This window comes from Sparus aurata, chromosome 1 (genome assembly GCF_900880675.1).
Source record: "Sparus aurata chromosome 1, fSpaAur1.1, whole genome shotgun sequence".
Lineage (NCBI taxonomy): Eukaryota > Metazoa > Chordata > Actinopteri > Spariformes > Sparidae > Sparus > Sparus aurata.
This window is the reverse complement of record NC_044187.1, coordinates 6264035-6281870: the sequence shown is the minus strand read 5'-3', so window position 1 is coordinate 6281870 and position 17836 is coordinate 6264035. Positions and strand designations below refer to the sequence as shown.

At 41.0% G+C, this 17836-nt stretch overlaps 1 protein-coding gene and 2 long non-coding RNA genes across 3 annotated transcripts; all 3 read left to right on the top strand.

Annotated features, from left to right (window-relative positions):
• The first annotated feature begins 3819 nt into the window (after positions 1 to 3819).
• LOC115588626 (cell adhesion molecule 3-like) lies at positions 3820 to 17688 on the top strand. The gene is made up of 5 exons (XM_030429336.1): positions 3820 to 3937; positions 4474 to 4827; positions 15700 to 15927; positions 17132 to 17389; positions 17666 to 17688. The coding sequence occupies exons 1-5, from the start codon at positions 3820 to 3822 to the stop codon at positions 17686 to 17688; spliced, it is 981 nt and encodes a 326-aa protein (XP_030285196.1).
• On the top strand, positions 6354 to 7726 carry LOC115587791 (uncharacterized). The gene is made up of 5 exons (XR_003985176.1): positions 6354 to 6475; positions 6736 to 6823; positions 6941 to 6998; positions 7131 to 7228; positions 7320 to 7726. It is a non-coding gene; the product is annotated as an uncharacterized LOC115587791 (long non-coding RNA).
• Positions 14571 to 15169, top strand: LOC115587942 (uncharacterized). The gene is made up of 3 exons (XR_003985243.1): positions 14571 to 14632; positions 14762 to 14980; positions 15114 to 15169. It is a non-coding gene; the product is annotated as an uncharacterized LOC115587942 (long non-coding RNA).
• Positions 17689 to 17836: the final 148 nt, after the last annotated feature.

Below are 17836 nucleotides of genomic sequence, written 5' to 3'. Positions count from 1 at the left end.
AAGTAGCTGTGTGCTCAGCACTTTTACACGCTGTAAACTGAGAATATTTTGGGTTTTCAGAACTTTTCCCTTCTCATCCTGTTTAATGTGTTCTAAAGTCGACCCTGGCTGCAGAAGCAGCAGCTCATGTGGAGGACGATTAGTTTGTATCTGCAGCTACTTTTATCACAGTGAAGTTTTTTGGAGGGATATTGTTCTCACAGTAAAACCCCCAAAACTGACTGTACTTCTTGTAAATGATCGTACATCCGCACCACTCCCTGCTAGTTCTGTTAGTGCTGTCTGACGTCAGTGTGATGTTTCCATGCTATATACAGACAGCGTATCTTTCTGTCATAGCTGCTTGAAGCAGTTTGACACCTCAGTGTTCTGCTTTTATTTTTGTAGTTTTCACACTCAGCAGCATCCTGACCACAGAGTGAACAGAGAGAACTGACCAAGAACAGCACAGACTCTAATCAATAATATTTCTCCTCTTATCCTGGTCAGTAAACTGCATTAAAGGTCACAGGTTCAATACATTCCTGTTCACTTCACTGCACCTTCAGACTGGGTGCACACTGAGTTTAACTGTAGAAAGCATGTTCACATCTTCCACTCTTCTTTTGTTTGTGTTCATCCTGGTGTCATTCAGAAATAACATACAAAAGTCACAAAGTGTTATTTATCTAAATCATTAGTTAGAAAGTGCCTATTAAAGGGAAGTTAACATGTGGGTGGAGTCACATGAGTATTTTGTACAACTTTTCTTCAGCATCTCAGAAAAGTGTGTAAAAGATGTTTTTATTAATTTTCTGTGTGGACGACTTTTTGTTGACACATGATTAAGAACTGTTGATGACAGTAATTAGTCTGATAATCGAGGATTTAGAAGCACGTCCATGTTACCTTTCCTCCACATCATATTGGTAGTTTGATCATCTTTGTCTTATTAACTGATTGTTAACTGAAGTTATTCAGTGTCATTGTGTTTTCTGATGTTCTCTGTGTTACAGTGATACAGGGTCAGAATGGCTGGGGAGTGACTTACAGCTCTACTGAGAGCTGTGCCTTAAAAGGATCAACAGTGGACATGAGCTGCACCTACACATACCCATCCAGAATCAATAACCATGATACTGCAGTTGTGAAAGCATTCTGGTTTGCTAAAATGAATGGAAATGAACATGTGGATCTGAAAACAGACTCAGAGTATTCACGTCGTGTGCTTTATGACTGTGGTTACAAAAGCTGCACTCTGAGAATCACAGACCTGAGAGAGAGCGACTCAGCTGAGTACAAGTTCAGGTTCATTACAGACCAAGAAGGTGGAAAATATACTGGTTCACCTGGAGTCACTTTGAGGATCACAGGTAAGATTTTCATTCATATTTTGATCATTTCCAAATGTTCAACATCTTAAGAACAATAATAAAAATGTGTTGTGTGTGTTTGTTGACAGTTTGTCTAAAATAACATTCTTGTTCTTCTATACAGATCCAGATCTCCAGGTGAAGGTGAACACATCCTCAGATAACTGGAGAGACCTAAACTGTCACAGCAGTTGTCGTCTACCTGATCGTTCTTTCTACATCTGGTACAAAAATGGACAGAAAATTCAGTCACAAACATCGTCTACTTATTCAGTCTACTATGATTATGTAGACAGTCATTCCTGTGCTGTTGAAGGACATGAGGATTTCCTCTCTCCTCCAGTGTGTGAGTTTACTACATTAACATAACACCATCTGATGGAGTCTGATACCTACATGTATTTTAATATGGAGACCTTCATTGTGACTCTTCATCAACTCTGGTTTAAAAATGATCCAAACTTTGTTTTATCTTTCAGGTGTCCAATATCAAACCTGCAGCAGAGTGATTTACACTGACAGAAGCATCTGTGCCTCCAAAGGCTCATCAGTGGACATTTCTTGCACTTACAGCAGTTATCAAACTATCAGATCTAAATTCTGGTTCAGTCCTGAACGTTCTCATCAGTGGCAGAGTCCTTCACAGCCTGAGGACCTTAGTGAAGACTCCCAGTTTGCAGGTCGTGTTCAGGTCCTTGAATCAGAGAGAGGACGCTCCACTCTGAGAATCACTGACCTGACAGAGAGTGATTCAGCTCAGTATCACTTCAAATTCACAACAGGAAGCTTTGAATGGAGGAGTAGTTTACCTGGTACAACTCTGACTGTCACAGGTACTGATGAACACACACTGATGTTATCTATACTATATATACATATGTGTGTGTCACATGATCTTTATTCATATTTAACAGTTTGATCTGAGTGTGTGTTCAGATACCGCTTTCTTATAAATGATGTAGGCGTTTTATTTGGTCTGAGATGTTGGTATGATGTCTAGTGGCAATAACTGTTGTATATTGGGGCGGCTGTGGCTCAGGGGGTGGAACCAGCGTCTTGTAATCCAAAGGTCACTGGTTCGATTCTCCTGGTCTGCATGTCGAAGTGTCCTTGGGCAAGATACTGAACCCCAAACTGCTCCTCATGTGCTAATCCGCACATTGCATGGCAGCAGAGATGTACAGAGTACTTGACCCCAGTACTTGAGTAAGAGTACAAATACTACTGGTCAAAATTTACTCCGTTACAAGTAAAAGTAGCTCAGTCGACATGTTACTCGAGTAAGAGTAAAAAAGTACTTGCTTTTAAAGGTACTTAACTATCCAAAAGTACATGCTTTTAAATTTTCTTTAAGTTAAAGTAAGAGTAAGAGTAAATGTCTTATTTTTCACATCAATGAATTACTATAATTTTTTCTAAATTAATTTAAGGACCTTTTAACTCTTGTTTCTGAGAATTAACTCTTTGAAACCACCTGCACTGATGTGCTTGCTTTTAGAACCACAGTGTTATATAAAGCCTGCAGAAACACCTATAAAAACAAATAAAATGAATGGGATCACAGGAGGACAGCAGATGTTGCAGATGCAGATGTTTATTAACAATCATTAAAACTGTAACTAAATGAACCTGCACCGTCCAACTAACTCTATCATTTAGCTAAGTTGGGAACTGGAACCCCCTCAAAGACCAATGTTGTCCCCAGACCACTGGTTGAGAATCACTGCTTTACAAAAAACTACATGATGCAGCCATTGTCGCGGTTTTGTGTTGACAAACGCAGTCGAGAGCGTGGCTACTTTGGTGGTATCCTTATGGGGAGGAATGACGTATTTCCGCTTTTACGTTGATCCCAGTGGAGAGCGTGCACTGTGATAGGTTTCCTTCTTTGACAAACACAGCTTGTGTCCAATAGTATTTTAGAAAAAAAAAAGAAAAAAAAAGAGCAGACCTGAAAGTAACGAGTACTTTTCAGCCTTCCTAGAAATTAATTTGAGTAAAAGTAAAAATATTTGTCTTGGAAATGTATTCATGTAAGAGTAATAAGTACCAAAGAAATCTAATACTCAAGTAAAGTACAAATCCTCTGGATATGTACTTAAGTACAGTACTCAAGTAAATTTACTCCGTTACTGTCCACCACTGCATGGCAGCCACCACCATCAAATCTATGAATGTATGAATTACTGTCAGTCGCTTCGGACAAAAGCATCTGCTAAATGTGAAAATATACAATTTAACTGAGGAAAAGTACAAAACTAATGTGGACAGTATTTGCAGTTTTAATATCGTGTGTATGTTTAATTGTGTTATCTATCAAAGAACAAATCTATCCTTTCTTTCTTTCTTTCTTTCTTTCTTTCTAGATCCAGATGTGCAGGTGCTAGTGAGGCCTTTAGATTCTTCCAGGGTAGAGCTGCAGTGTCACAGCAGCTGTCTGCCTGATCCTTCTTCCTACATCTGGTACATGAGTGGACAGCTTCCTTTGAGGACAACGTCTTCTTTTTACACAGTCTCCACTGATCCAGTCAACAGTTATTCCTGTGCCTTTGTAGGACATGAGGATCTCCCCTCTCCTTCAGTCTGTGAGTTTACTCCTCAATCGTATTTAGTTCAGTTTTTTTGGATCACAAGAGCCTTGAATGGATCTCTAGACCTAATGTTTCAACCCAACAGCCACTGTGGAACTTGAATGTGTTCCTGTATCCTTTACTTTTCCTTTTCTTGCTCAATCAGTTTTAGATGAAATTACCTCATGAGTCCAGAAAGTAACTCAGATCGTCAGTATTTCTGTCACAAAATGTCTCTGAGACAAAGAACAGTGTCAGGTGGATGATAATATTAAATATTAAAAACTGTCAGATGTCTGTCAGATTGTGGTATGCAGCCTCTTGTGGGCAAAATGCATATTACAAAAACAAACTCTCAGTCTGAATCAAGTTTTCTTTTGGAACTGATGTAAAAATGGGAACAACAACACATTAATTATATTAATCCACTCATTATTAGCTTATATTGTTTCTTCTTCGTCATGGAAAATTGTGTTTTAATTTTCCTTGTATTTTTATATTTATGTGCCGTAAACGGATTGCCTTTTGTTTGAAATGTTTTTATCTTCCAGGTGTCTATGATCAAACCTGCTACAAAGTGATTTACACTGACAGAAGCATCTGTGCCTCCAAAGGCTCATCAGTGGACATTTCTTGCACTTACAGCAGTTTTGAAGCTATCAGATCTAAATTCTGGTTCAGTCCTGAACGTTCTCATCAGTGGCAGAGTCCTTCACAGCCTGAGGACCTTAGTGAAGACTCCCAGTTTGCAGGTCGTGTTCAGGTCCTTGAATCAGAGAGAGGACGCTCCACTCTGAGAATCACTGACCTGACAGAGAGTGATTCAGCTCAGTATCACTTCAAATTCACAACAGGAAGCTTTGAGTGGAGGAGTAGTTTACCTGGTACAACTCTGACTGTCACAGGTACTGATGAACACACACTGATGTAAAACATCAACAAAGAACATTTAGAAACAGTGAACATGTTGAAAATGATGGATCATCATGAGTTTGTGTAATAATTACTGTTGTGTTGGCATTAATGTTCACTGCTAGTTCTAGGAATAGTAACTGTTGTGTTGTCGTGTGTGTACATCTATCAGTGATTTCTGTTAGAACCAGTGATAATAATATTGTTTCTTGTTCTCATATCCAGCTCTGCAGGTGCAGGTGACCAGAATAACAGTCCACCAGTCTGATACTGAGGCAGAGCTGAAGTGTCACAGCAGCTGCAGTCCAGCTGGTCGTCTTTCCTACGTCTGGTTCAAGAACAGACAGAAAGTCACAGGGGTGGAGACATCTTCTTTTAAAGGCCGGGTTTATCCTGGAGACATCATCTCTTGTGCTTTGAAAGGACATGAGAACTACGGCTCTCCTTCAATCTGTGAGTTTGATCCACTGTATCAGGAAAAAAGACGTGCAGACACACTGGCTTCTAAAAGTTGTAGATGTAGCAGAATTACATGTAACTGGATAAAGTTAAACTGCTACAACTAGAGGAGAAGCAACATTCACACTGTCAGGACTCTGCAAACAGGACCTGAACACAACCAGCATGTACAGTATGGATAACAATGTGTAAAGGTTTTGGAAAGTAAACATTTCTAACAGCTTGTTATTGACTGTCAGTTCCCATTATAATCAACAGCATGAACAGCTGCTGTGATAATGTAGACAATCAAAAAGAAACAAAGACATTTTTAAAAAAAAATAAATCAGTAAATGTTTTTTGTTATCTTAAAATAATACATGTTCATATCTCCTCCAGATGCTCCAAAGCTTCCCTCTGTGTCAGTGAGTCCCTCTGCTGAGATAGTGGAGGGCAGTTCAGTGACTCTGACCTGTAGCAGTGATGCTAACCCAGCAGCTAATTACACCTGGTACAAGGAGAAACAAAAACTGCTTCGAGGACAGAGAGGCATCTATCATTTGTCCTCCATCAGCTCTGAGGACAGAGGGAACTACTCCTGCAAGTCTGAGAATCAGTATGGAGAGATCATGTCCTCGTCTGTATCAGTCGATGTCCAGTGTGAGTACAAAATATAAACAGCTCTGGTGTCCTGCTGACTCAGCGTTAAGAGACATATGACTTGTAGCCACAGTGAACCTGCTTCACATGTTTACACACATATCTCCAGATATAATGTGAATTTACTGGTAACTGTGGTCTATTTGTGTAGGTTGAAAGATGATAGCTCTAAAAAGGCAAAATACAAGTTTATGTTCACAGAACACATGATCTTAATCCAAAATGTAAATGTGACAAAGTCATCATCTGATGTGAATGACATGAGTCTCTTTAAATCTCCTCCAGATGCTCCAAGACTTCCCTCTGTGTCAGTGAGTCCCTCTGCTGAGATAGTGGAGGGCAGTTCAGTGACTCTGACCTGTAGCAGTGATGCTAACCCAGCAGCTAATTACACCTGGTACAAGAAGAATGAAGACTCACCAAAAGCATCAGGACAGATCTTCACCATCACTGACTTCAGAGCTGAACACAGTGGGAATTATTCCTGTGATGTCCAGAACAGAAGAGGAAGAAACAAAACCACCGTACATCTGACTGTGGCAGGTGAGTTATCTTCATTCACCTGCACACACACCTGTTTACTGCACCAGACCAGATTAACATGTTAATATGTAACAACTCATAACTGGTGCAGAGAAAATAACATTTCCTGTCTGCGTTCAGAGACAGTTTTTCTGTAGCTGTGTTCAGGGAGGAACCTCCATCATGTCAGAGGTGGAGGACTCTGACTGACTGATTAACAGACAGCATCACCTGGAAAAGTGATTTATTGATTCTCATCACATATCTGTGTGTATTTCTAGTGAATTCAACAAAGATAATGAACATCATCAGGGTGACTGTGGTGGTCTTGATGCTGATTCCTCTTCTTCTCCTGAGTCTGTGGATGAGGTGAAACAATCAGAATCCATTTGCTCTTTTGTTTTCTTCTTCAGACTTCATTTAATTTTAGTGATGTGAGTTTCTCAATGTGGAATTTTGTACTTGTTGTTGTTGTACTCGATCCAGGAAGAAGAAAACTCTGAGCTCCACCACTGAACCACAAGAATCTGTCGAGATGATAGAGGTGAGACAGAGAGAGAGGCTGTCTTGACAAAACCTCCTCTATATCACAGTCATAATAACTTGGCTGATCTGATTTGATGTCGGTTCATGAACGAGGTCCTTTGAGCTTCATTTTGTCGTCTCTCCTCATCAGTTGGACTCTTGTCCTGTTTATGAGGACGTCTCAGACTTCACTGCAGCACAGACAGAAGACACAGAGCAACAGGAAGACATGCTGTGAAGTCCAGTCAGGTTAGAGACTCCTGCATCCAATAAAACATCCCCACTTTAGATTTACAGTCACAACTAAAACTTTACACATGTGTTCTGTGATTGTCTTCAGATGCAGCTGAACCAGAGGCAGGACTCACCTGATGGACACAAAGAAGTACCACATTGAAATATCACAGAGGAGAGCGAGGCTGTGGAGGATGTGGGGGAAGTGGACACATTTACCTTCAGCTCCAAAAGTTTTCATGTTGAGTTTTCAGTAGCAGCAGCAGGTAGGAGTCAGCAGCACAGACAGTCAGCAGCAGCATGTAGCAGGAAGTTTAGAAGAACGTGGAGTCGGCAGCTTCAACTGAATCATGTCCAGCTGTCAGACATGATTTATTGTTCAGATCAGCTTACTGCTTAAACTGTGAGAGCTTATTTTAACCTGTACAGTCAGTTATATTATAGACATTGATGAGATGTTAAACAAAATGTATTTTGAAATTCTACAGAATAATAAATAATATCTGAAAAGTCTCTGATCAGCTTCTGGGTTTTCACCTGTCCTGGCTGACAAAGCCAATAAAGTGAGTTCAAAGTGAGACAGTGAGCTGAGAGCATCACATTTTACTTCATGTACAGTTTATATTTTCACACATTAACACCAAACATAAGTCCAGTATTAAAACACTTTGACAGATGTTACATTTTCCAATTATTTCTGCTGCTGAGTCAAATCAACAGCCAGCTTCCACAACAAGTGAAGGAGCTGTTTGACAGCTCTGTAGGTGAAACATTAGTGTGCAGAACGTTTAAACTTCAGCTTTCAACTAATTATTCTTCTGTTAATGTTTGAGATTATTGTTTGTTCACCAGATATCAGACATATAAATTCAACTCTGTCCTTGAGCTTTGGCTTATTTCTCACATTATCACATTTTGTGTCCATAGGAATGAAATGTGCCACAGTTTAATGGTTCTTGATGATTTGGGATGTTGCTGATATGAAGATGCACAGAGAAAGTTTTTACTGAGGAGGACCTGAACTTATATTTGAGCCGTAAATCTCCATTAGGTTTGATTAAATACATGAGGGGTGATTGAATGAAGCAGAGTAGATCCAGGTTCACTAAATGTGAAGCCCTTTCAGAATAAAAGTCCAGGCTTATGCAACACCCTGTTTATAAAGGGTGTAAAGTTTTTGATCACTACTCTGAACTATGGACTCCTGAACTCAGTCACTAGAATAGAATTGATTTTTATTTTCACTGTTTTTAGAAAAAAAATGTGCATTTCAGTGTTCTTCAGTCTGTTTGTTTTAGATCTGATGGATCTGTATCTCTTCCCAGAGGGCAGGGGGGAGAACAGGTAATGTCCGGGGTGAGTGGGGTCCTTGATGACACAGCTGGCCTCCTTTTTGAGTTGGCCAGTGTAAATGTCTCTGAGAGGGGGTAGTGTCATCCTGATGACACGCTCCGCTGTCCTCACCACCCGCTGTCCTCACCTTCCTGTCCTGTGCTGTGCAGCTGGAGAAACACACCGTGCAGCAGTAGGTCAGGAGGCTTTCTATCGCTGACCGATAGAAGTTGGTCAGCAGGTGTTGAGGGAGGTGAGCGTGCTTCAGCTTCCTGAGGAAGTAAAGTCTCTGTTGGGTCTTCCCCACCTGATGATAGATGTGTGTGGTCCAGGTGAGGTTGGCTGAGATGTGAACCCCAAGGAACTTAAAGCTGTCTACCCTCTCTACCTCCTCCTGTGCATGCAGAGGGCAGAGAGCTCTGTGCGTTTGTATTTCCAGAAATCCACAATCAGTTCCTTGGTTTTCAAGGTGTTTAAGTCCAGGTTATTTTCTGAACACCATTCTGTCAGATGCTGAATCTCCTCCCTGTAGGCTGACTTGTTTTTATTTGTCATCAATCCTACGATGGTCGTGTCATCAGCAAATCTGACGATGGTGTTGTGGGGTGGATGAGGGAGCAGTCATGGGTGAAGACGGAGTAGAGGAGTGGGCTGAGGACACATCCCTGTGGTGTGCCAGTGTTCAGGATGAGAGTGGATGATGTGTGGCCTCCCATCCTGATGTGTTGTGGTCTGTTGCTAAGAAAGTCCAGTATCCATGTGCACAGTGAACTGACTAAGCCCAGGTTGCTCAGTTTGTAGATCAGTTTATGGGGGATGACCGTGTTGAATGCTGAGCTGAAGTCCACAATCAGCACTCTTACATACGTGTTGGGCTGGTCCAGGTGTGTCAGGGCTGTGTGGAGTGGAGCATCCTCTGGTGATCTGTTCACTCGATAGGCAAACTGGTGTTGGTCCAGGTCAGCAGGGGGGGCAGATTTAATGTCAGAGAGGATGAGTCTCTCAAAACATTTTGTGATTATGGGAGTGAGAGCAACTTGGCGATAGTCATTAGGGCAGCTCACTGTACCTTTCTTTGGGACTGGAATGATGGTGGCTGACTTCAGGCAGGTGGGGACTGCAGATTGTAGTAGCGAGAGGTTGAAGATGGTGGTGAATACCTCCGCTAGCTGGTCTGTGCAGGACTTGAGAATCCTACCGGTGACTCCGTCTGGACCAGCTGCTTTCCTGGCGTTGATTCTACGCAGGGTGGATCTGACCTGATGTTGGTCCAGCTGAATGGCGTTGTCCTTCCCTGGTAGAGCAGGGTGTGTGTCAGCAGCAATCCGACGGTCAAAGCAAGAAAAGAAGTTGTTGAGGTAGTCTGGCAGTGTGCGGTCTGTGGAGTTGGTGGCTGTATAGCTGTCGTTATAGCCAGTCAGAGTCTTTCTCCCCTGCCACATGCTTCTGGAGTTGTTGCTGTTAAAGTGCTCCTCTATGTGCTGCTTGTAGCTGCGTTTGGCCTCATTGATGTCTCTCCTCAGGCTTCACTGAGCTTGCTTGAAGGCCTGCAGGTCCTCAGACATAAACACAGAATCCCGGGTACTTAGCAGGATCCTCACCTTGCTGTTGAACCACGGTTTCTACCTGTGATGCTTCATGAATTAGATGTCCAGTGTAAACAAGTCAAAATTAAGTTTTAGTGATAAAATGTGAAAATAAAGTAAATCTGAATGTAATGTAACATTCAGTGATGGAGGATAAAATGTTGTTTCAGGCTCCTGATTCAGTATCTCTGATGGTTCACTGCCCTCTAGTGGGGAAGTTTAAGTGTGGCACATTCAGGCTTCATCACTGTGAGTGCTTCCTCCTCTGTCTGCTTTAAAGGGTCAGTTCACCCAAATTACAAAAAGACACTTTCTCTCTTACCTTCAGTGGTGTGTAGCCATGCAGATAGTTTTGTTCTGTTTCTCTGCACACTGTGAGGTTTGGCTGTTGTTTTTCAAAAGTTAGGTGACACTTTTTTGATTTTATCCCGATCTACATGTTGGACACAGTTTATCAATCTGAACCACCTAAATGAGCCAAAGTCATTAAAAACCCTTGTGTGTCCTCATCAGATCCTACCAGTCATCTTGAACCATGTGTGTTAAACACAACTTTAGTACGATGTGGGTGTTGACTGTCATTTGGCACGTCATGTATGTTAATAAGCTAAAGAGGAAGTACATCTAGTGGTTTAAGAGCGTGAGATCTGTCTTCTGCTCACTGACGACTGAGGAACAGCTTCTTTCAAGACGACGTCCGTCTTCATTGTAAGTAGAATTGTTTGTAGATGTGACTGATACTGTAAACCTCCTGTGTGCATCATTATTTTATCTGCTGACATGTTTTATTGTCTCTGAAACCTCACAGAGAGATCAGAGGAGCAGATATGAGTTTAACTGCAGCAGTGAGTGGATTTGTCGTCTTCCTTCTCTCTGTGTCAGGTACAGTTACATTTACTGCATTTAAAGAGGGAATCTGGACTTTTGCATGAAGTAGCTGTGTGCTCAGCACTTTTACACGCTGTAAACTCAGAATATTTGGGGTTTTCAGAACTTTTCCCTTCTCTTCCTGTTTAATGTGTTCTAAAGTCGATCCTGGCTGCAGAAGCAGCAGCTCATGTGGAGGACGATTAGTTTGTATCTGCAGCTACTTTTATCACAGTGAAGTTTTTTGGAGGGATATTGTTCTCACAGTAAAACCCCAAAAACTGACTGTACTTCTTGTATATGATCGTACATCCGCACCACTCCCTGCTAGTTCTGTTAGTGCTGTCTGACGTCAGTGTGATGTTTCCATGCTATATGCAGACAGCGTATCTTTCTGTCATAGCTGCTTGAAGCAGTTTGACACCTCAGTGTTCTGCTTTTATTTTTGTAGTTTTCACACTTACCTCAGCAGCATCTGGGTCACAGAGTGAACAGAGAGAACTGACCAAGAACAGCACAGACTCTAATGAATAATATTTCTCCTCTTATCCTGGTCAGTAAACTGCATTAAAGGTCACAGGTTCAATACATTCCTGTTCACTTCACTGCACCTTCAGACTGGGTGCACACTGAGTTTAACTGTAGAAAGCATGTTCACATCTTCCACTCTTCCTTTGTTTGTGTTCATCCTGGTGTCATTCAGAAATAACATACGAAAGTCACAAAGTGTTATTTATTTAAAGCATTAGTTAGAAAGTGCCTATTAAAGGGAAGTTAACATGTGGGTGGAGTAACATGAGTATTTTGAACAATTTTTCTCTAAAATATATTTTAAATAATTTTCTGTGTGGACGACTTTTTGTTGACACATGATTAATAATAATAATAATCTTTATTTATAGAGCACCTTTCAGCCCAAAGTGCTTGAACAAAGCAAAATCAGAAACAATAAAAACAACAACAGTTGAAAACACAACACATCATCAACAAAACCAATTAAAGTAGTAACAGTGACAAAAGATAAAATCAACCCCTATTAAAAGCCAAATTAAAAAGATATGTTTTCAATTTCTTTTTAAAAATGGCTAACGAGTCCGCTTTTCTTAAGTCTAAAGGAAGAGTGTTCCAGAGTTTAGGGCTATTAAAACAAAAAGCAGCTTCACCTGGGGTCCGTTTCACAAAGCAGGTTTAGTGAAAACTCTGAGTCTGTTAACCCTGAAATGAGGGAAACTCTGAGTTTTCCGTTTCACAAAGGGAGGTAACTCAAACCAGAGAAAGAGGGGTAACTCTAGCCTGTTTCACAGAGAGAGGTAACTTAAGCTCTCGGTCAGTTACCATGGTAACATACTCTGTGAACCTAACCTGGTCGGGACCAGGTTTTTCTCAACAAACCTCGAGTTTCTCTCTGTCTCCGCCCTCTTTCAGCCACACACGATATTTGATTTCCTCATTCATTCAGTCAGCAGGCGAGTTTCGGCGTAGTATAGTTCTGCCGTCTGTCTTTTGAGAAAATCATTGCAAAAATCAGTCAGTAGGCCTACATTAGAAGTTATATTAGGTGGCGACTATTTTCACTACCATTACATGTCCTTTCGATAATGATCCTGTGGATGAAGGTGCAGCATTACTGCGCAGAGAATTAAATATTCGTCGGGAGATGAACAGATGTTCTTGCATTTCCAGACAGTTATCTTTTTGAGCGGTACCGTTTCACGTCACAGTCCATCATTTACATACACAACTTAATCCGTCCTTACATTTCCAACATTACCAACCGAAGTCATGCTCTCACATCCCAGCAGATATTGTGTGTTGCACTGCGTTTTTTTGCAAATGGGAGTTTTTTATACAACGTCGGAGATGCAGAGCACTTGAGCAAGGCAACTGTATGCAGAGCAGTCAGAAAAGTGTACCTCGCCCTGAAACGGCTACTGCCATCTTTATCATTTTCAGCTCCTCTGCCTCCGTTGGAGGTGGCGGTGCTGGGCCACCACCCGTTGTACGGGCATCTGCTTTCTTTCTGTTGGCTGAGTAGAAGTCTGTGTTAATTTAAATAGGTTTAATTATTTCACAGAACATGATATAGATGAGAAGACATTTATGTGTGTGAATACAGTATTATGTTGGGGATAAAACAACTGTACAGTCAAACAGCCACTTAATATTTACTTTACAATGTAAAACATGATCAAAATGAGGAACCCCCATGAGATTATGCCGAGGTCTTACCTGTTTGAACAATGTTTTATGTTTCATCTTAAGTTGCTGCCAAGTGCGCTTCTCCCCCGCGGGGTTGCACCTAAATGAAATAAATTAATAGGCTACCACTCAAGCAGTTTCCCCCTGTAATATTATTGTGATTGCAAAGGATTACATTTAAACTTACGCATTGACCCGAGCACCAATGCTCTCCCACGCCGTCTCCCTCTCTTTTGCTGCTGCAGCGGTGTTACACTTCATTCTAAAAACGTGCTCAAACTCACCGTTTGAGCGCATTAATATTTCCAATTCCAGTGGGGTGAAAAACGTAGCCCTCCTCTTCCCCGTTGCCATGGTGACCCGTCGAATCGGGGCTCCATTGATGCTGTTTTTTTATACTTGTGGTGCACGCGCTTAACTCCAGGTGAAACTACTCCGAGTTGATCAAACTAACTCAAATCTGCTGTTCTGGAACTGAAAACTCAGAGTTTCCTATCTCAGAGTAGATCAACTCAGAGTTCAGGGTTAGACTCAGAGTATGTTGAACCTGCTTTGTGAAACGGACCCCAGTTCTCTTGTGGGTCACCTTAGGAATAACTAAAAGACAGGCAGTGGAGGACCTGAGCGTTCTTGTTGGGGTATAAAAAGAAAGCAAATCGCCAATATAAGATGGTGCTAGGTTATTTAAGACTTTATAAATGAGTAAAAGAACTTTAAAATCAGTCCTTAAAGAAATAGGCCACCAGTGCAATGTTGCACGCTGAAGAGTAATGTGATCTCTTTTTTTTGTATTAGTTAAAATCCTGGCTGCCGCGAAACTTGTAGTTTCTTTAGTGACTTTCTAGGGAGACCAGTAAAAGGGGAATTGCAGTAGTCCAAAGGACTAGTTATAAAAGCATATACAAGTTAAGAACTGTTGATGACAGTAATTAGTCTGATTATCGAGGATTTTGAAGCACGTCCATGTTTCATGTTTCCTCCACATCATATTGGTAATTTGATCACTTTGTCTTATTAACTGATTGTTAACTGAAGTTATTCAGTGTCATTGTGTTTTCTGATGTTCTCTGTGTTACAGTGATACAGAGTCAGGATGACTGGGGAGTGACTTACAGCTCTACTAAGATCTGTGCCTTAAAAGGATCAACAGTGGACATGAGCTGCACCTACACATACCCATCCTGGAAATATGGCCGTTATACTGAAGTTCAGGAAACATTCTGGTTTACTAAACTGAGTGGAAATCAACCTGTGGATCTGAGAACAGACTCAGATTATCAAGATCGTGTTGAGTACAGTTGTTCTGAGAAGAGCTGCACTCTGAGAATCACAGACCTGAGAGAGAGCGACTCAGCTGAGTACAAGTTCATGTTCATAACAAACCAACCAGGTGGGAGATATATTGGTTCACCTGGAGTCACTTTGAGGGTCACAGGTAACATTTTCATTCATATTTTGATTATTTCCAAATGTTCATCATCTGAAGAACAATAATATAAATGTGTTGTGTGTGTTTGTTGACAGTTTGTCTAAAATAACATTCTTGTTCCTTCTTCACATCCAGATCTCCAGGTGAAGGTGACCACATCCTCATTTTCTCCCTGGAAAGACCTGAAGTGTCACAGCAGTTGTCGTCTACCTGATCGTTCTTCCTACATCTGGTACAAAAATGGACAGAAAGTTCAGTCACAAACATCTTCTACTTATTCAAACTACTTCCACTCTGCAGACAGTTCTTCCTGTGCTGTTAAAGGACATGAGGATTTCCTCTCTCCTCCAGTGTGTGAGTTTACTACACTAACATAACACCATCTGATGGAGTCTGATAACTACATGTATTTTAATATGGAGACCTTCATTGTGACTCTTCATCAACTCTGGTTTAAAAATGATCCAAACTTTGTTTTATCTTTCAGGTGTTGATGGTCAAACCTGCAACAGAGTGATTTACACTGACAGAAGCATCTGTGCCTTCAAAGGCTCATCAGTGGACATTTCTTGCACTTACAGCAGTTATCAAACTATCAGATCTAAATTCTGGTTCAGTCCTGAACGTTCTCATCAGTGGCAGAGTCCTTCACAGCCTGAGGACCTTAGTGAAGACTCCCAGTTTGCAGGTCGTGTTCAGGTCCTTGAATCAGAGAGAGGACGCTCCACTCTGAGAATCACTGACCTGACAGAGAGTGATTCAGCTCAGTATCACTTCAAATTCACAACAGGAAGCTTTGAGTGGAGGAGTAGTTTACCTGGTACAACTCTGACTGTCTCAGGTACTGATGAACACACACTGATGTAAAACATCAACACAGAACATTTAGAAACTGTGAACATGTTGAAAATGATGGATCATCATGAGTTTGTGTAATAATTACTGTTGTGTTGGCACTAATGTTCACTGCTAGTTCTAGGAATAGTAACTGTTGTGTTGTCGTGTGTGTACATCTATCAGTGATTTCTGTTAGAAGCAGTGATAATAATATTGTTTCTTGTTCTCATATCCAGCTCTGCAGGTGCAGGTGAGCAGAATAACAGTCCACCAGTCTGATACTGAGGCAGAGCTGAAGTGTCACAGCAGTTGCAGTCCAGCTGGTCGTCTTTCCTACGTCTGGTTCAAGAACGGACGGAAAGTCAGAGGGGTGGAGACATCTTCTTTTAAAGGCCGGGTTTATCCTGGAGACATCATCTCTTGTGCTTTGAAAGGACATGAGAACTACGGCTCTCCTCCAGTCTGTGAGTTTGATCCACTGTATAAGGAAAAAGACATGCAGACACACTGGCTTCTAAAAGTTGTAGATGCAGCAGAATTATATGTAACTGAATAAAGTTAAACTGCTACAACTAGAGGAGAAGCAACATTCACACTGTCAGGACTCTGCAAACAGGACCTGAACACAACCAGCATGTACAGTATGAATAACAATGTGTAAAGGTTTTGAAAATTAAACATTTCTAACAGCTTGTTATTGACTGTCAGTTCCCATTATAGTTAATGACATGAACAGCTGTTGTGATAATGGAGACAATCAAAAAGAAACAAAGACATTTTTTTCAAAAAATAAACCTTTTGGTCTATTTTTTGTGATATCTTAAAATAATACATGTACATGTGTTCTCCTCCAGATGTTCCAAAGCTTCCCTCTGTGTCAGTGAGTCCCTCTGCTGAGATAGTGGAGGGCAGTTCAGTGACTCTGACCTGTAGCAGTGATGCTAACCCAGCAGCTAAATACACCTGGTACAAGAAGAATGGAGATCCAGACCTTCATCCTCTCAGTAAAGAACCACAGCTTGTCTTCAGCTCCATCCAGTCCTCTGACTCTGGAGAGTATTACTGTACAGCTCAGAACGAGCTGGGGAGGAGGACGTCTGAATACATCTCTATTAATGTGAAATGTGAGTAAAATGCAGCTGATTTAAATAAACTAATAACATTTAAAACTGTATCACCCAGTCAGGTGTTTTGCTGATGGTGCACTTTCTCCAGCTCTGCCTGTTTCACCTTCACAGTCTGCTGCTGTTGTTCACTGAGCAGCTACAGTAGATGATGAAATGATGTTTGATTCACAAACTGTTTCCAGATCTGCACAGATGTTCATTGATCCAGAAAACCACCTCTAAAGTTTCAGATGCTGCCACACATAAATACACATCCAACATCTAATGTGTCCAGAGTCCTGTTATCAACTCTGTCTCTGAGGAATGATGTTTAGTACTTATATACTAGTTTGTATTGCCACAAACATTTTGATGGAAGCAAAATTGCTGTCCTGATTTCATTTTTTCCAAAATTTCCTAATTTTTAGGATTGTAGAAAGAGAACTGAAAATATATGAACAAATGATGAAAGATGTTTCGCCTTGTGTCACAAATGATATCTGACAATTTAATCTGCAAAAGTAAGATTAAATGTAAAATGTGTGTATGTTTTCTCCTCCAGATGCTCCAAAGCTTCCCTCTGTGTCAGTGAGTCCCTCTGCTGAGATAGTGGAGGGCAGTTCAGTGACTCTGACCTGTAGCAGTGATGCTAACCCAGCAGCTAATTACACCTGGTACAAGAAGAACTACAAGCTGCTTCAAAGTCCAGAAGGAAGTTATTATCTCACCTCCATCAGCTCTGAGGACGGAGGGAACTACTCCTGCAAAGCTCAGAACCAACATGGACAGACCTCTTCATCTGTGTTCATAGGTGTTCAGTGTGAGTCACACATCCCTCCCAAATCATACATGCTAGTATTAAAGCTAATGTCAATGGTACATATCTCCAAACTTGCTCTAAACATGTTTTTGTGTTTGTTGTTGGATATAAAGTTCCTCTGCTTTGCACATCAGGGTCACCAGATCTGTTCTTGGAAACATTTCATCAAACAAACTCTTTTCTTTACAATGATTTACTCTATTACAATTATAACACATAATAAGAAATCTCTTACTACTTAGTGAACTAACATCCTTTCTCATCCTTACTGCAAAGTTTTAAAGTTGCCTGAATATTGACTGAATACTTTGAGTTCAAGTGATTTGTAGGATCATTTTTGCCTCTCCAGAACTGACATTCTCCTCCTTCTTTGAGGCCCCAACCTGCAGTTCAGTCTAGTTTTCGTTTGTAAAAGTAACCTAACAAATCTGTTCACATCTCCTCCAG

Coding starts and splice junctions, on each gene's coding strand:
- LOC115588626 (XM_030429336.1), top strand. CDS start 3,820: ATGAGTGGACAGCTTCCTTTGAGGACAACGTCTTCTTTTTACACAGTC. Junction 3,938..4,473: donor TCTCCCCTCTCCTTCAGTCT/GTGAGTTTACTC, acceptor TTTATCTTCCAG/GTGTCTATGATCAAACCTGC. Junction 15,928..17,131: donor CTACGGCTCTCCTCCAGTCT/GTGAGTTTGATC, acceptor TTTCTCCTCCAG/ATGCTCCAAAGCTTCCCTCT.